Consider the following 18656-nt stretch of genomic DNA (forward strand, 5'->3'; position numbering starts at 1 on the left):
GTTTTGCTATTTTTGTCTCCTGTTTGTGTGGCATTGCATATTGTAATTGTGGTAAATGCAGGAATGAATATTGGCATTATATGCATATTTGGATTATACTAGGCTTTAGGCTATCATAGCACAAACTGACATGATTTCCATTTTGGTCGAAATTATATTATATATCATGAATGTTTCAGTAATTTTTTGTACCTTTTGCTTTGACCCTTTTAGATCACTGATAAATGACATTTAATAATTCAGTCAGGTTTTGTTAGTTTTCCATATGATTTAGCTAAGAGCAAATAATGGCCTTTTGAAGAAAATCTGTTTCAGCATTTAGTAATGATGGTAATACAGAGCTAGGTAATATTTCATTTTTCTTCATATCAATAGCAGAAAGGATAATAAAGATAAATGATTAAAAATACCAGTCAATGTGTAGGTATATCGATAGTTATTCCTGATGAAATACTTCATTTTAAGAATAAACTATAATAGCATAAATAGATAAGGTGGAATAAATAGCAAAATTAATATGAGGAATGTGGATTATAAAATGTATGCCCTCAGTTAAGCTATATGTAGTTAAGCTCATTACAATTCATCCCTTTACAAACTCCATAAATAACACTGACATTAATCTCTGTATTACCATGGCCATTTTACAAGTTAATCATAATGTAGGGATGTTAATATTGGTAATATCTAGCACACATGGGCCATGCAAAAGATACCTGTAGGCTATAGTACTGTTCACACTCAGAGCTTCCAGAACATTTCTCTGCCAGCTTTTGAAAGCTTAATCAGAAGAATTATTAGTGTTGATTGCAGATTACTGTTGGGTCCACAGCATGTGGTCCAGTAAGTCAAAGGTATATTGAATGAATTTTACACATAGTTTCATATTGTGATGGATTTGAAGTGATTACACTTGCCCTTCAAGAAATCGACGGAAAATAGCTCTTTTTCAAATTTGAATGGGCACTATAGAAAACATATAACAGCTAAAGCTCTTAAATTAAGCACATATGTGTGACATCATGTGAAGAATAAGTTCTGTAAATTTCAATCCAAGCAGTTGAGTACATTTTGAGACAGAACGCTTTAAATGTGCAGCAAACCGTAACGTTAATCCCTTCAAGATCTCGACGAAAACCGGAAGTGCGTCATGACGTCACTCGCTTGTACTTGGAAAGCTGCTGGGTGATTTTCCGATGAGAAATATTTCGTGGCTTATACAAATGTTCGGAAAATGACCATGCAGATAAAAGAAAATTCATTAATCAAAATTGAAACTGCGTAATTACATATAAAAACATTGTGCATTTCTGACCTCGACTTGTCAGTGTAAACAAAGTGTACTGAACGCATCGCAAGCAAGCACGTGAATGCCGCGTTTGATACTTTGTATCAGACGCTTCTTTTTACTTGACAACACAGTGTTTACGATGGGCATGACAGGAAAAACAGTGCAAAAAACACGCACTTCCGGTTTTCGTCAATTTCTTGAAGGCGTCGATTTCTTGAAGGGCAAGTCTAGTCTTGTCCAATTTAAGAACTAGTTCTGAAACAATTGTATCTGTCTGCGATCTGAGAAAGAAATTCAGCACAAACCAAGCCCATATGTGATGCCCCAAGGAGTGTTGTTCTAATGGCCATGGCATCACTCTGATGAAGATAATTTATGATCAAGGAACAATATCTTTGGTGCAGTTATAGCATTTTGATGATCGTTAGTTTCTCGTTATCACTAGGAAACAGGTTGCAAAAGACAACATAAATAGGGTTGTTTTTAATATTATATGAAGATCATTAACGAACAAAAGTTGTTGCATCCATCTCGTTTTATTTGTTCATTTAGTAAAAAATGCGACAAATGGTTAACTGACCATTTCCTTTGACAAAACTATATCTCCTTTTAAACCTTTGTCAACATATGACCTGTTAATATGATGTAGTATATGTGTTTATTTATCATTTTAGTAAAGTACATTCTTATTCGTTGCATTTAATGAACATAAATGAGGATAGAATGTCCCAATTAGAATTCAGGTATCTGCGGAGAGTCATTTATCTTGACAACTGCTGGTGGTATACAGACAACACCCTCATGGGGGACTGTATCAAAAGGTCAAATTATGGTTCATAATTCCTTGAATGCAGTCTGATAGGAAAATAAATGTGACACATTTATGCATGTATGGCCAACATTTAAAAAATGTAAAGGGAAAAATAAGAAAAAAAAACTTAGATGCAATCAGACACAAAGATGTTGAAAACGATAAAAAAGTTCATGATCAATTCTAATCAACAGGATTTTATTCCAAATTTTTACACGCTTTAGTTAAATAAAAAATACCAAAAGAAAAGGTGATAAACATTTTGTGATGGTCCCTTACAGTATGGTGTGTGTATGTTTTAACTGCCAGCATGCAATAGTGGAGATATATGCATGCAGACTAGCATGGTAAAGAGGATATATACAGACCACAGCTCCACATCTGCTAGAAGCATGGCTATGTTTTTTACCATCACAAGACTTCACCAGGATAAAACCAGTTTAGGAGTATGTATATGATAAAGTGCATGATTTTTTTTAAAGTTCAAGTATTTCATATAAGCAAGTTTAAGGTCGTATGTTAAGTATTTCTTTTCATGTTGTGATGTGATATAACTATACATTGATCATGCAGGTATTAGTGACATTTTGTAACATTTGGTGCATAGTTTGTGATGATATTTTGACTGTTTGGAAAGAAAGTTAATCAGTTATAACTTGGTTGATTGTACAGTATAGGTGGTTAAGATTTTGCCACAAAGTTATGATCAGACAGCTACAGGTTATTTGTCACCGATAGAACAAATAAGCAGAAATTATTCTTTAATTATTTAGGTGTGACTGCCAGATGACTATGTAATTTCAATTATATCAGTTGTACATTCACAGTTTTAAAAATGCACATGTAATGATGACATTTCATGGCTCAAAATGATGACTTTGGGTGATGTGAATCCACCTGAAAAAGAACGTCGTGTCAAAACATTAATAATAAATGTAATGACTTTTAGTACATATTTTGTTTACTCATGCCCTGAGTGCATTAATATTTAAGCGATGGTGACCAGCAACTTTGTCATGTCCACATGCAATGTTTCCTCAGTAAATATCACTTGTGTCAAGAACAGATAACGTGATTATATTATGGAAATTCCTGAGCCAGTGCCATATTGTGACATTAAAACCATGTGTGGCCGATATTTCCCTATGTACAACAAATGTGACTTGCTATTTAAAATATGTCACTTAAATTTTATATTTACAACATCTGTGGAGTAGACATGTAATAAGATTAATTACAGATGAGTTGACATAGATGATTATAGATATCCTAACACCTACTAACTTATAGAAGGGTAGCTTACATATAATTTCGGTTGTTTTAAAAATGCAAATTGTGTGATGTTGCCGTTTTGATTGGTGTAGAATTATACATATTATAGAAGGAAGATTAAAAAGTATATGTACAACGGAAAAGTGTTTAATGGATAATTTGCTTAGAATTACTTATTTTTTCTTTTATAAACAGGTGGAGATAGTTGAAGTAGAACATGGCACACCTCCGCGAGAACACAAGCGCCCGTCAACGCCCTCGTCACAGTCCTTGACCTCCATGGAGTCCCAGGGGTCAGGAAGGTCAGGGTCGTACTCCCAGAGGTCAGCGTACTCCTCACCATCAGCCAGCCCCCAGAGGCAGCCTAATTACCCCAGGGGATCTTCTCCAAGCCCTAGGCTGGGAAGGTAGGCAAGGATGTTGTTGGGGGGGGGGGGGGGTGGGGAGGGGGTGAAGGAAGAGGATCCCCTTATAGTAGCCAGAAGAGGTAGATTCCAGATTTATATTAAGATTAATGAAGGTTTGGAGTTTTCTTGGTTATCAGTGTCTGCCAGTTGTAGCCTGTCCTGCCTGGGAATATTAATATCGTACAGAACAGTTGTTATGTTAATTGCACTTCAGGTATTGCCAATTTCTTAAAGATAGCTGCTGTTCATTAACTTCAGGTTACTATTTCCATGGAAAATATCACAAATGCTTTCGCAATTAATCATAACACAGTCCGTTCATGTCTTTTTCCCCCTTTTGATTGATAGGAATGAAGATTTATAGTAGTAAAATACATATAAGAATAAAAAAAAAATTAAAGTAAAATTTTAAAACTTTTGTCATTGTATTTCTAGGCAAGGGTCCAAAGATGTAGGCTACACTCCTAACACAGTTTATTCCACCAGAACACATTACAGAACGCTACAATACCCGACCTTCAGTTCACGGGTTAACTCCACCTCCAGCAACCTCTCCGAGTACGATAACTTAAGTAGTACCTCAACACGAGACTCCTCGGGAGGACGGAGTGCACGTTACGAAACAAACGTAGACTCTGGGAGGACAGTGCCCATGCACAATATGTACAATGTGAACACGGGTAGCACCGCACATGCGGGACATTATCAGAGCACGGATGAGTTGAAGGGTGGTGGCGAGGGGCTGTATGGAGGAGGGGATAATTCTAGTGTAGGGAGTGATGATAGGGGCGGATTTCCAGCTCGGCATAACAGTTTAGAAGGGACCTATAGACGAGGAAGTAAGGAATATCCCAGATATGGAAGCCTAGAAAGGAATGTCAATACATTTACTAGGCAACAACAGTACTATCTTGACCAACAACAACAGCAACAGCAGCACCAACGACAGGAGGAAAATTTACCGGAATTGACTCCATCAAGATTTGGTAGCAAAAGAGACTCACATTCAGATTTTGGTGACTATTTTGAGCGGGATCGTCCTGTGCATAATATGCCCCATCACCATCACCAACAGCATCATCATCATCATCAGCAGCAACACAAGCAGCAGCATTATCATTCGTCCCATCCCCACCACCAACAACATCAGAGGTATAGTAATATTGAGGAGAAAAGTTACGGAGCTGCAGAGGCATCAATTCCCTACATAGACTCTAACGGCCATCGGCATGAACCGAGGCAATGGTATGAGACCTCAGAATCTCCGCCATCTTTAAAACATCGGCACCACAGTGGCAGTGACTCTCCACGCTATGAGAGCCCACTACAGCCGAATGTCAAACATGACATTATGAACATCTCCCGGGATATTCAGCAAAGACTTTCTGTAGAAAGAGAGAAAAACCCAGAGAGAAATGAAAATAGGACTAATACAAAAGGGGCGCCAGAGTCCCCAAAACCCGTCATGACTGTGACAAAATTCCGCCCGTATAGGGAAGTGACAAAACCATACGAGTTGTCAGACTTTTACAAGTATAGTGAAAAGTTACGACGGCAGCGGAGTAACGAGAGCCCAGGATCACAGAGCAGTGGCACGCCACCACACTCGGGGCAAGAGCCACATAGTCCAAGGTCACCATATTTATCACAACGCACACCTCATCACCAGGGGGCAGCAGCTGCAGGAGGACAAGGGGCCACTTACTCTGAAGGAGGCTATGACAGGCCTCCCCTCAGTCCAGCATCTTACGAGACAGTACGTGAGCGCGGGCTTGGCTCGTACACAGTACAGAGTCACCAAGCACCACGCTATCATACGCAAACTGCTGGTTACCATTCACAAAGTAGCTCTTCACGACAGGTGCAATATACAGCACCGCAGCCAATGAAATGCGAGCCTGTGTTATCACCACCACCAGATGGCAGCAACAGTAGTAGTAGTGGTGCTCGTAGGTCAGTACATTACCGCACAATTAAACCAAAGCTACAGTCTGAGGTTTAGATGTTTGTTTGTAGGTTGACTTCATAATTTATGGTCAGGGGTTTTGTAAATAATACTGGTCTGAGATTTAGATAACATGAAATACTTAATATTATGATAAATCTCTGGTTTAAGTTTTCACAAATTCCCCCAGCTGGGTTCTCACTAGAGCAACAGACAATTGATTTCTTTTTACGGAATAAGATGTAATTTTTTTTTTCTGAAATAATTGTCTTAAGATAGCAAAGCTGCCAGAGTGAATCCAGTAAATATTTATAATTCCTCACATTGTGACCTGTACATATTGCTCAGTGATGCCATGTTCAGTGCTGCAGCACTTTGACCAGAAAATATTTAATTATTTTGTATGAAGTATATCCATTAGATGTGTTACGTTATGAAACAATTGTCATGGAATTGGTTTGTTACTGTGTCAAGAACTAAGTGTATTTGGTTGAGGTTGAGTGCAATTGGGTCATCTTGGTTTGACAATCTTCGTCTTTTAAATGAATGTTCCCCGGAATGATTGTAATAATTTCATTTTTCTTGGTGTGATAAACAATTTTGATTGTTTTGTCCAAGTGATCTATGTTGATGGTGCGATTCACAGATGAAAGTTTCCGTGCCTTTTTGACATTCATTTGTTCAATTAACAGGATGCACACATTCATTATCTTTAAATTTGTCTTCTTATTATTCTTGTTGGCACCAGGCTCTTCTTTTATCTGTTTATAAAGATACCTTTACAGATCTTTCCTTCTTGAAATAACGAGATCGGGTAATTCTCTTTATAATACATATGTCTTGTGGTCCAACAGTCTCACTCTTCTTTGCAAACTTATTTCAGAACTTAACTTTCAAGGATCTCTCTTATTTGAAAATGACACAGAGCTGTGTCCAAATCACAACCAAGAACGGCATGGAGCATTTTGATAGTGCTAGCATATTGTATAGACTGATTATCTTAGTCTAACTAGAAAACCAACTGACATGTTTTAGGCGGTTGGCAGAATATTTAGTGGCATGTGAATTCGATGAAGAATAAACATGCAGACATGCACAATTTTTTCATGCATGGACCTCAGTTTTGTGTCAACTTGTTTTGTCATTAGGACCATTACATTCCTACAAAATTTCTTGATCCTAAGAACCTTTCAGTGTGGCCAACATATTCTGAGTGGAACTATACCATGTGAAAATTAGGAAATTTATAACACTTTGAATACTTATTGGATCCATATTTCTTAGGCAGTTGTCTGTGCCACTCTCCTGTCTACTTTTGCCATTCTCAGATTGTGAAAGGCTGTCTTTCATATACTTGACCATTTAAAACTAACTTACCTCCCACATTGAACAAAAGATAATTCCAAGACCATTTTGCCCGCTTACTTGCTTTGTGGAACCTTACTAGACAAGATGTCAGTGGACAATTTTGTAAAGAAATGTTATTCTTTCTTCAACTTATATATATATATTCTATGATACAAGACTACTTCTCTGGAAGGGCTTATCTTGGCTGGTGTTTCTTCTCTGTATGTTGCTATATTTTTTTTATTACATAACCGGTATGCAAATGCACTATAACCATAACCATGGCAACCAAAATAACCATGGTGAGCACTTGCTGCAGTATTTGTATGTTTTATAATAATCAGTATATTTATTCATTTATTATTTATACTCAACACTGCTTCAAATTTGCCACAAACGGACTGATAGCTGGCGGTGTGTGTTGGTGATGTGGACTGGGGTTGTTAAATAATACTAAAAGGCATTTTTCACCATATCACTATCTAATATGGTTTACACAGCCTTCATTACAAAAAAACTTTTTTTTCAACTATTTTGGCAAATGTCCTGATCTTTGGAATATGATTATTGTCATATTTCAAGAGGAAAAGGGTCTGAGATTATTTGTTATAGGGACACACACCATCATGGAAATTGTCACCAAAATTTTCCCACTTTCATTCTTGGCATGTCTTACAGGTTACATTCCGACTCCTCTGAATTGAACCCGCCTTCTAAACTCGTTAGCCGCGATGCTAGCTTCACTTTTGATGCTGGCGAGAGTTTAGCCGAGGCTTTTAGTGAAGAGATGCTTGCATGGTATGAGGATCAGGATAACACTATCAAACCTGCCACTATTGTATGACACATGCATAGATGGCGCTAGGTGAGAAGACAAACTGGTGTAGAAGTGGGTCACATTTTTGGATAGAAAAAGTGTGAAACTATCTAGATATTGTGGAGTTGCAATCCTTGTTGTGTCTTACTAAACTAGTGCTGAGCACCCTGTGTGTAGAGGGAACTTCTTCACCATTTATGGCACTCACACAGTAGTTAACTAAGGGGTGTTGTGTTGGTTTGTCATGGTTTTGCTTAAAACGTATTCACTGCTGCTTTATTAACTGCTTTTTTATTGCCTCGCTTCGTTGAACCTTTGGTAATAAGAAGTAGGAATTATTGCAGAAATTGAAACTAATCAATCAAACCAAAATGAAACTGATCAGTTTTTAGTAAAGATGGATTCGTGCCAATTGAGGTGTGTAAGTACACCAATAGATGACGCTGTGTGCATGTCATCATTTGAACTTGAGATTAGACATTGGTTAGATTGATTGGTCAACTCTGCTCAGTTGGTGTCCATAAGGGAAACTGCATGTTAAAGTCTAGGTACTTGTTACCTGGTGCACTAGTGAAAGGGTTTAAAACTAGTTTTCTACATTTTTCTTATACTTAAAATAACATTTGATATTTTATACTTGAAAATCACTAAACAAAAACATCTGAATGTAAGAAAAGTTGAAATTTTGGCCTTATGAACCATTGCCTCCAAAAAAGGGAAATTTTAAAGGGAAATGGATCTTTCCTCATTAAAAAATAAGCACAGTTCAGCAATTTGTATGCAAAATACTGACAAGTTTTATTTTCAAAATGTTCAGTTTAACAAGCGCAGTGTATTTTACCATTTCCCAATTTCCATGAATTTGAATCATTTCCCGATTGAGAACACTAGTTTACCACATGGTAATTGACATAGCTACATTCATGCCAGTTAGCATGGGTAGATCGGGTAGGGAATAAAACTAACACCAGACTTCAGCTGAGGCCAAAAGCTTCTTCGGAGGGCACCAAGCTGGTTTCTGGCTGGTAAGTACACAGTAAAAAATGAGAGGAATAGGCTGTAACATAAAAGTCCATGCAGATCCCTTCTCAAATAGATTATTAGAATCCATACAAAATGAGTGGCCAAGACACAGTTTGTTTCCCAGCATTTTTTTTTTTTTTTTTTTGGTATGTCCTATTTTTTGAAAGGTCATGACTTCAAATCTTCATACATGTAGCTCTTTTGGAATGAGATATTTTTGGGTTGAAAACATTGCTGCGTGGGTGCCAGTCTCATTTACAATAGAGATGAACAGATTTGAAAGTTGTGAACTTTCAAAAATGTGGACTGCCATGTTTATCCCCTTGTAAGCTTAGCTTCTGTTGCTTTCATGCTGCTTCCAGGCTCTCCACTGTACAGTTGTCCATTGTCTGTTCTGGTTTTGTGGTGTTTTGTCTAATAATGCTATATAGAATTGGCCGCCATTCCAATGTCATCGTTAATCCTTTTCACACTGGTTTTTGCTGTTGTGATTTTGCACTGTAAAGCTATCTTATGTATCTGGCTCTTGGTTTAGAAAATCTAAGTATATAAGCCTAGACTATAGGTGGCAGGTCAGTCTCTGGACAGTTTTCAGCTTACACTATAGGTAGCAGCATAATACCCAAGTCATTTTGCTTACTATAAGAGGTGGTAGCTTAATCCAATATAGCAGAGTATTAATTAATCACATGTTCACTTTGTTTGGGAGAAGGTACTCATTTACACCTTTATTTCACATTTCTTTCGTTGTTTCATGCATTTTTGTTTATTCCCTCTATTTTTCTTCCATAAATGCCTTTGGAGAATTTATGTGTTGTCTATTTTTTTCTTTTTATTGTGTTTTATTTTCATTTATTTTTTTGTTGTTATGCATATATTTCATCATTCATCCATGTATATGTTGTTATAAATGTTTGTGCTAAAGAACACAACTGCTCTGCAAATATCTGAAGAGAACATTTTGGAATCAATTTATATATATCAAGTGTTCATGAAATTTGTAGTAGTGAACTGTTTGTTGGTCATTCACATTAACATCCTATACTTTTGGACCTTGTATTAATTCATGATACCATATGACGAGGATATATGCAAAAGAAAATTTTGATAAAAGAAAAAAGTTGTTTTAGCACAAATGTTTGTTATCCTACAGATTTGCTGGTAGTTAGCTGATTTTGTGTTTATGTTGCATTTTATATGACCAGGGATTTTTTTCCATAATTTGAAAATTTTAAAATGGCATTATTACGTACATATAAACATAGCAGCATTTTTTTTTTTCATAAATTGTGACTCTGTCCTGTGAATCACTTAGTTAAAGTTTCAGACATGATATGTTTTACATGGATATATAGTTACAAAAGTTGTCAGTGAGTTAGCTTGATAATACAATTTTAATTATTATTTTTTTTATAATATCACGTAATGATACAGGGTTAATGCATGAAAAGGAAAGATACACATATTGTTCCTGTGATTAAATTTATCTTTATTACTAATGGCTTCTGTTTAATCATTTTGGCAGTCAGTTTTGACCACTGTTGAAAGGACCAAAAGGCATACTGAAGGAAATATAATCAAAAATGAAAACCGTGAAAAAAGCAATTTAACTCCTATCAATTGTCATTAAGTTTTAACCCTTTATCATGTGAATCTTCATCATACAGCATGGGATGAAGTTAATTTCTATATATTCTTTATACATTTCAGATGGTCACCTTAACCCTATAGCTGCCTCCTTAGGAATGCATAAATGACAAAACCAATTTGGGCTTGGTTCTCCTGTCAACTTGGCTTAGCTCCACCCACACCTGCTAAGCACCACCCATACAAAGATTAGCTCCACCCAAAAATATCTGCCATTACAAGGAATTGTGCTATTTTTTCACCTACCTAGCAGTTGCATGGATAAAGCATGGCAGGCAGGTTATGTGAAAGTATACAGCACTGATGGTTTTGCATGCAGGGGGAGTGTGTTTTTGGAAATGTGCCATCCGGAATTCCAGATAATGTTACTGAAGCATAAAAGTAATTTCTGCACCTGTAGATTTTTACTGTTCTGTGACTTAAACTTTAAAAGAGGGGTGAAATGAAATCAAACAAATTAAACAAGCATGAAATCTCTTAAGATTTCAACATGGTTCTTTCTTATGTATTCCATAAACGTAAAAAGATATGCCAAGACTTAAAATGCATTCTGCATTCAGGAATTCTCAAAATGATCAACTTTAAGGAAGTCGTGAATTTGCTACAGTTACTAATTTGCTAGTGTCACTTCAGTTCTTGTACAAACCAAATATGTCTTATGAAAGTGGGACCAACTTTCATTTTCATTTGTGTTGTATAATTTTGAAAAAAAAAACATAAGATTGAATACCTTTGCAGGCAGTAGCGTTTAAGAGCGTCAGAGCTATTGGTATGCCCTCCATGTAGGCATACAGCGTTGTTAGGCTTGTGGCTGATGCTTGATGTAGACGAAAGGCAAACGAGACGACCTCTCACTTATTCAGGGTATATCGTGTTTTAAGTCATAAATTGTACGACAAGAAACTGTTTTATTACGTATGGTTAATGAACCAACTGACACGGAAGTCCGAGTTGGTCTTTTAAGTTATTATTATAACGTTATTCTAAAGCAGTGAAGTTGTAACTATAGGTGAGTGATTGTAATTCATTGTTTTGTATATATGTGTATGTCAATTCATTTAGTTTACTGATAGCTTGTGTATATCACTTTACCGTCACTATAATTTTATCATTTGTACTGTGTACCAGTGAAAAGTATGCTATTGCTGCAGTAAAGAATGATACAACCCTACCATTGTGTCTTTTGCTGTTTTTCAATTATTTTGAAAGGGGAACTGGTTGGGATTTTGAGCAAAGAATTCACTTTGGACTCGTCAAAAATGGTCTAGTTCTTACCGTAATTTCTTACCGGTTACCAAACCCCACTAAACTCAACAGAATAAATTATACGTTTTCAAGAGAAATCTTTAATAAAAATCTACGCGGATTCTTTTATCTTATTCAATATACAATGAAATTTCAATATCGAGTTATAACTCGACTCTGAGGACAGTTTAATTTTAAAGCAAATTCGGTTAAATCAGTTGAATTTTCTCAGATTTCCAGCCTCACGAGAGAGGATGGCTTAAAAGTGAACATCTTTTCGAATAAAAAGCAAATATTAATAAAAATGCCAGTATGGCGGAGTCCACAGAGACAGCTGTTGGTACTTTAGGTTTACTAATATCTCAGCGTTAACTATTTAATACCAGCTTTTCAAAGAATCTCTAATAGACGATCCTTTCGTGTGGAGCAGTAGGTAGAAATACGTCTGTCGGCATAACTAACATTACAATTAACTTGATACAGAGTTTGAGGGTTGAAAAAGTGCGACTACGGAGACAGAATCCTGAATTATTATGATAATCAAACACCTACAAACACAAGATGTATCAAAATTAATTGGTCAGTGAAAGAATGTTCTGCCACAGTCGCGGTCAATATTTGGAACTCTGTTTTATCAGACCCACATTCATCTCTGATCATTGCGTATCACGATAAGCAAATTCGTGTTTTGGTCTGGTTGTTGCTGTTCAGAAAGGTAAAGTTCAGTTTGTTAGTCTCTGTTTCGTAAGCAATATGATACATGTATGAAATATTCTTCGGACTTGGGGCATTTTTTAATTGGGATCGATTCACAACGTTTCAGTTTATGTTTGACAAATATATGTGGGTCAGAAGCCCTTGTCTAGAATGTTTATTTTAAATGACGCAATAAATAGCTTGCGGCTACTTCGTGGTGTCGCCCGGCTTTTAAAAAGCAAAAAAGCCTTCGTGACGTCGTTTGTTGCAGGTCATAATTTTCATGTTTTTGCTATGTTTAATGCATAAATAAAATCTTCAGTTCAGTTACATCCTTGATAAGCAAGACGATTTGGTGACAGGGCACAGTCGAATGTTTAATTTTACACGAAATATGCTCAATTTAAACTGCATTCGCTTAAAAAGTAATTTGGAAATCTTCATTGCCAGGCATTGTCAGAAATATACTTGAAGTTACAAATTCTTTTATTGCACAGTAATGAAATTATAACTAACTGACTAGTAGGGCTACTTCCGTCCTCGTTATACTGGTGTAACAGGAATGGAAGTCTGCTAGGAACCGTAGTCCGCTTCCCATTACTCTGTACAGGTGTCATTCGTCCCACGTACTTACCCCAATACCTCAACTAATCCTACTCTGTACTTATCATATGGGAGCCCGGACTTCAGTTCCTAGGACTTCCATTAATTCCTGCCACACCGGCTGTCTCTGACGTCTGCGATGGACCTACGACATTTGCAGCACATAAACATTGACCAATAAGAAGCTTAGCTTGCCTCATACACGCCCATCACATGACATGAACTAACTAATCATGTAGAGATACAAGAATGACGCGTCGTGCAATATACACAATGAAAACTAATCATAAACGCATGGCTCTAACGGCAACAATCGAACTGTTTCATTTGTTTGAATGAAAAATCTGTAATAAAACCATAAAGCAGAAACTGTACGTAGATGTTCGCGCCGAGATTGCTCGGTTTTTCTTGAGATAGTCACCATTCGGCCTCCCCTGGAAGACACACAAAATAAATAAACAAACAAACAAACATACGAACAAACGGGACCAAAAACAACCTCCTTGTCAGCAGACAGAGGTGATAAGATACTGTCAATTATATAACAATAATTTAGAATAATATTCGTTTAAAATTAACACACGCATTTCTTATTTTGGGCTTGTAATTGCTGCAATGGGTCTATGGGTGTTTTTAAGTGCGCAACTGCGTGGATTTTTTCCTGTATTATCTGCCACCGACTGCTGTGTGTTATCTTGCCTATTGTGGCGAAGAACCTTACCATGTAGAACTGACTCACGACAAACAGAAACGATAATGTGCCCATACCTCTTAAAGCTACAGTTTCTTGTTTCACAAAGAATATAAACACTTTATTGCTTCTTACTGAAAAAGCTTTTGAAAGTATTAATGACAGGAAAATAACGAAAATAAATTAAATCAAAGAAATGCAGACCTCTGCACGCTGAACAAAATAGAAAAAGGCATTTTTTCTATCTGTAAAGTTAACTTCATAATAAACGTTTCATTGACAAATGATGCAACTACAATACTCAAGAAGATTGTGCAGTTGTAAATGCAAATGGTTACTTACAGTTACTTAAAACAAAAACTACATTTACTTACAACTCTCATGTGTACCAACCTCTCATTATTAGAAATATTAGCAATGTGTTTTATTTTCATAGCAATTCTACAAACTATTAATAATATTTTGATAACTTAAAAAGTGCAAATTTGTTTCTCAGTTAAGTGCATGCCAGCTCTTAGATTATAAACGAGACAGAATCCTTTCGTTTACTGCATACTGCATTCGATCCTCCTTAGCAAAATTCCATGAAATTAACATACAGTTAGAAGATATTGTGTGAGACTTAATATTGGAGAAAACATATATTAGACCGAGCTTATTTTAAAATTATCACGCTTGCGTAAAAACGCACTAATAATCCCAAAACGGGTAAATTCGACACAACATCCAGTTGTGATTTTCTGGCTCGATAAGACTTTGCGTGGTTTTTAGCTTATGACGAGAAAGTGATGAAGTTTTTTACTCTTTGGTAGAAATTGACAGTTTCAAGCCAACCCCATCTTAAGGATATTGTAACCCTCTATTATCATCCAGATACCGAAAATGAGGTTTTTCTTGCATCTCATTATTCGATATGCATCTACAATGTACCTTTTTGCTGATTAAAAGAAATGTTTAAAAAACTCGAAAATATAAAATAACGGCGTTTATATTTCACGTTGCAATGTAAAAGCATACCCAAGATTTTATCACTAAAATTGGCAGAGTTGACCACGAGTGTTCATGTATAGACTAGTCGTAATTTTGGTTTAAATGTTTTTGTTAAGGAGTTATGGGCCCCTTATTACAGATTTTTATTAAACAAAGGCATTATTTTGCTTTATTAACGATAAAATTTGAACTAAGACATAAGAAAAGTAAATCGCTGGCAGGGTTTTGGAGTACTAGATCGTATCATTAAATCGGTGTTGAAACGGTGATCCTGGGTGCTCAGGTAAAAGAAAAAATTAAGAAACCGATTTTCAGTTTTTACCCCAAAATCCCAATTATGACGTCACACTCAACACTGAAGATTTTTCTATTACCCCCCCCCCCCCCCCCCAAAAAAAAAAAAAAATGTATGTAAGGCAGTAAATAAGGAGTTTTGGGCAAAGGGTGACAATATCCTTAAATGATAGCTCAGATGGAAACTACTGCTGAATACAAATGATAACAACCAATTCTGCAAGGGGGGTTTAGTTTTAAGTTAATTTTCCTAGCTCTCACCACTTCTTATGCAACCAGATGCCAATAAAAATCAAGTAGACGAGACTAATTTGGCCACGATCATTTGGATCATGCTTTTCACTTGCACGACTTCAACAATTTAAACTCCTCGACGAAGAAACCCGATAATTGCGAAATGTTATGAAAGTTAATTTTCCAGTACTTAATGACTTCATATGACGCATTGGTCATTTTATAATTGAGCATAATGAAACATTCAAACTTAACAAGAAGAATTAAAAAGAGTGGTTAAGGTTAGACATGTATGTCACATATTCTGAATTTTTGCAAAAAATTTAAATAAATACGAATTAATACATAAATAAAATAATTTAACAAGGAAAAAATAAAACGAAAAAAGTATTTTTCATTCTTCTTAGGTGACTTCTAATCAATGGACCCTTCCAAAGAGCGTTTAGTCTTTATGGCTACAAAATAACAACCAAGTCAAATGACGTTAAGAGAAGCATTATAAGTAAACTAATAACAGTTATTATATATTGTTTGTTTCAACTCACGAGAGAGTTAACTATTTAAAGCATGCTGTTGCTTCCAATCATCACAAATTTGCTTCCTGTTCAAATCAGGAAAATTTATTGACAAGGCATACTTTCGTTGATGGTAATTTGGCAATTCCCGATGGGGAAATTCAGAGTGCTTGTTACAATTTTTCTCCTGGTAATGGTTTTCCTTTATCATTCAAAAACTAACAAAGAGACGCCAAAAGGAAAATCGACAGTAAATCTGGAAGTGGCAAAAAAGGTAAATCCACCTTTCATGAAAGACAGGCGAGAGTATCTTGGAGGAAGAAGGAATGCAGACGCCAAACCTGAGGGGACCAAAACAAGAGCAATGGTAAGAAGACATACAAAAAGACACCCCATCCAAGGTTCAGATTTTTCTGAGCCCTGGATACCTGGTAGATTTCGGCGTCATTTATTGGTCGATGGCATGGCTGACTTTCCAGATGCCACTTTAAACACATCCGAAATTAATGATGCAGCACCTGCATTGAGCACGGTAGCTACCCTTGGGGCCAATACGAGTTTTGCTGAGATAACCAAGATCATCCAAATTCCAAAACCAAATGTTCAATTCTGTCTTGCTGAAAATTTTCTTACTGCAAGGTTTTTCCAAATACAATGTTTTTGTGACAAATACTGCCACATGTTTGATGATTGTTGTTGGCAAATGGAGCGGGACTGTGCTTCAAACCACACAGAGCAAACTATCAACCGAAATATTACCCTACCTCAAATGAAATGCCTGAAGGATCCACTGGCATATTCAGAGAACAACCCGGTCTATTTTTGGTTTGTCTCGACATGCCCAGAAAGTTGGCAGGATGAAGGCATACGAATGAAGTGTGAAAGTAACAGTCCCAATATGACAGAACTCGCCTTACATTATACCCCTGTGTACGACAAAGTGTCTGGACTCTCTTTCAAGAACATATTCTGTACACAGTGTCACAGTATCTCAGACATTGATCCCTGGAATGCCACCTTAGGCTGTTATCTCCAAGGCCCACAGAATTTCCAAAACATCTCATCTGTAGATGAAGCCATGCGAGAGGTTTTGAAGACCGGCTCAGATTGCTACATCAACTATCTTTCTACAATAGATTCGGCAATGCGTCTGTGTGCGTCTGAAGAAAATATAGCAATGCTAGTGAAGTGCCCAAATGTAAAAGACTTTGACTTCATTTATTGGAAAGGTGTCAATACTGGTATATCATATGACGTACTGGTGAATTTGTGCTCTGAAGGACCAATTAATATTGTAAAATTGCAAGGGACACTCTTTAAGAATTTCTTCTGTTTTCTTTGTTGGGATGGTCCTTACTTTGACGGAACAGCTAGCTGTCAAAATAACAGTGAGTACAAAAATCTAAATATTGTTCTTCATGTATTTAACAATTTTTCTGAAAAAGACAAATGAAAATAGTACCTCTTTTAGCAATCAGTTTAGCCTTAATTTTCCATCCGAGAGATTGAACTTTGAACTAATTTTTCCTTTTTTAAACATGTTCAAATATGCCCGTGCGCATTTTATCTATCAATTTGTTTTTAAATTCTTTTTTAATAATGAGGATGAAACTGTTCTCTCTCTCTCTCTCACACACACACGCGCGCGCGCGCACACACAAGCACATTATCTTCTGTATCTTAAACTGGAAACGGTTTTAAATGTGAGTTAACATTGGCACATTTCCAATCATACATTACCAGGAGATCCTGGATATGGGTACAATCCCGCGGCATTCTCTTCACTTCTATCTGTTGGTTCAATATTGGCTAAAGAAAACAACAGGTACCATTGCAGAGGTTCACAACACTCCCAGATCAGCTCCGACCCGGTATGTATATTATATAGGAGTCACGAGTTTGGTAATGAAATAACCACATACGTTTTATTATTATTATTATTATTATTATTATTATTATTATTATTATTATTATTATATGAAAATAAACTTTTTCATAAACCTATGATGGTGATTGTGGATAATTCGTAAAGACAATGTTACTCGTTGGACCCAATATGTTTCCTCGGATATTATAAAAAAGTCAAAACAAAAAGGGATACATAGAACAGGATCTCCATTTACCCGATACCAATACAGACTATCGATCAACCATGTTTCTCTTTGTAAAGACAAAATGGAAGCCCCACAACGTAAAGTTAACACAGGAAATCCGTTATAAAATTAGGTTAAAAAGAGCCATGCCGTAGGGCTGGAAATTCGTAATAAAATGATTAAAAGGACTTTCTATGCCTTGCCTTTGGGCCTACATAAGTGCTTTTATAAATCTTTAAAAAGCTATGGTTTATATAACTGCTGTTGCATTGATTGATATCCATAACGCTATCAAACTTCAACAAATCTTGACCCAGTTATCCAATTTTCTTTGTTCTCTTTTCAGTGTGCCAGTAGTAATGAAGATTGCCCCCCTCAGTTTCACTACGACGTCATTCATAGAGATTGCATACCTTTGCTTCAGCAATTTTCTGGGCTGCACACGGACATTGATATTATCTTTTCATTCACTGATTATGAGAACATCCCAATCAATGTTCGCACCAATTACAGATTGATTTGTACTGAAATTATTTTCAGTTTCAGTATGTTAGGGATAGCTGATTTAGACCAAAGGACAAATATCGCTTGCCAGGCAGTGTTCTCCTCCCAACCATTCTCACAAATAGAACTGCTATTAAGATTCTCATTTGAACTAGAAGGTATACAGGCAACATATAAATCTATTGAATCTGCCAAGGCGTCAATGCGAAAAAAATTAACCAGCATTTTGCC

General features: G+C 36.4%; 1 protein-coding gene across 13 annotated transcripts in view; it reads left to right on the top strand.

Moving 5' to 3' along the window:
• Positions 1–11731, top strand: part of LOC106154771 (uncharacterized) — a 112678-nt gene extending 100947 nt beyond the window's left edge. For 12 of the 13 annotated variants that reach the window (XM_087015678.1, XM_087015679.1, XM_087015677.1 and 9 more), the window contains 4 exons: positions 3570–3781; positions 4217–5734; positions 7752–7938; positions 10624–11731. In XM_087015678.1, coding sequence (XP_086871804.1) covers positions 3570–3781; positions 4217–5734; positions 7752–7917 — 1896 coding nt within the window. In that variant the 3' untranslated portion in view covers positions 7918–7938; positions 10624–11731. The remainder of the gene's footprint in view (positions 1–3569; positions 3782–4216; positions 5735–7751; positions 7939–10623) is intronic. The other variant, XM_087015680.1, reaches the window with a different exon arrangement.
• Positions 11732–18656: the final 6925 nt, after the last annotated feature.

This window comes from Lingula anatina, chromosome 6 (assembly GCF_051362555.1).
Source record: "Lingula anatina isolate TDL-2025a chromosome 6, LinAna3.0, whole genome shotgun sequence".
Lineage (NCBI taxonomy): Eukaryota > Metazoa > Brachiopoda > Lingulata > Lingulida > Lingulidae > Lingula > Lingula anatina.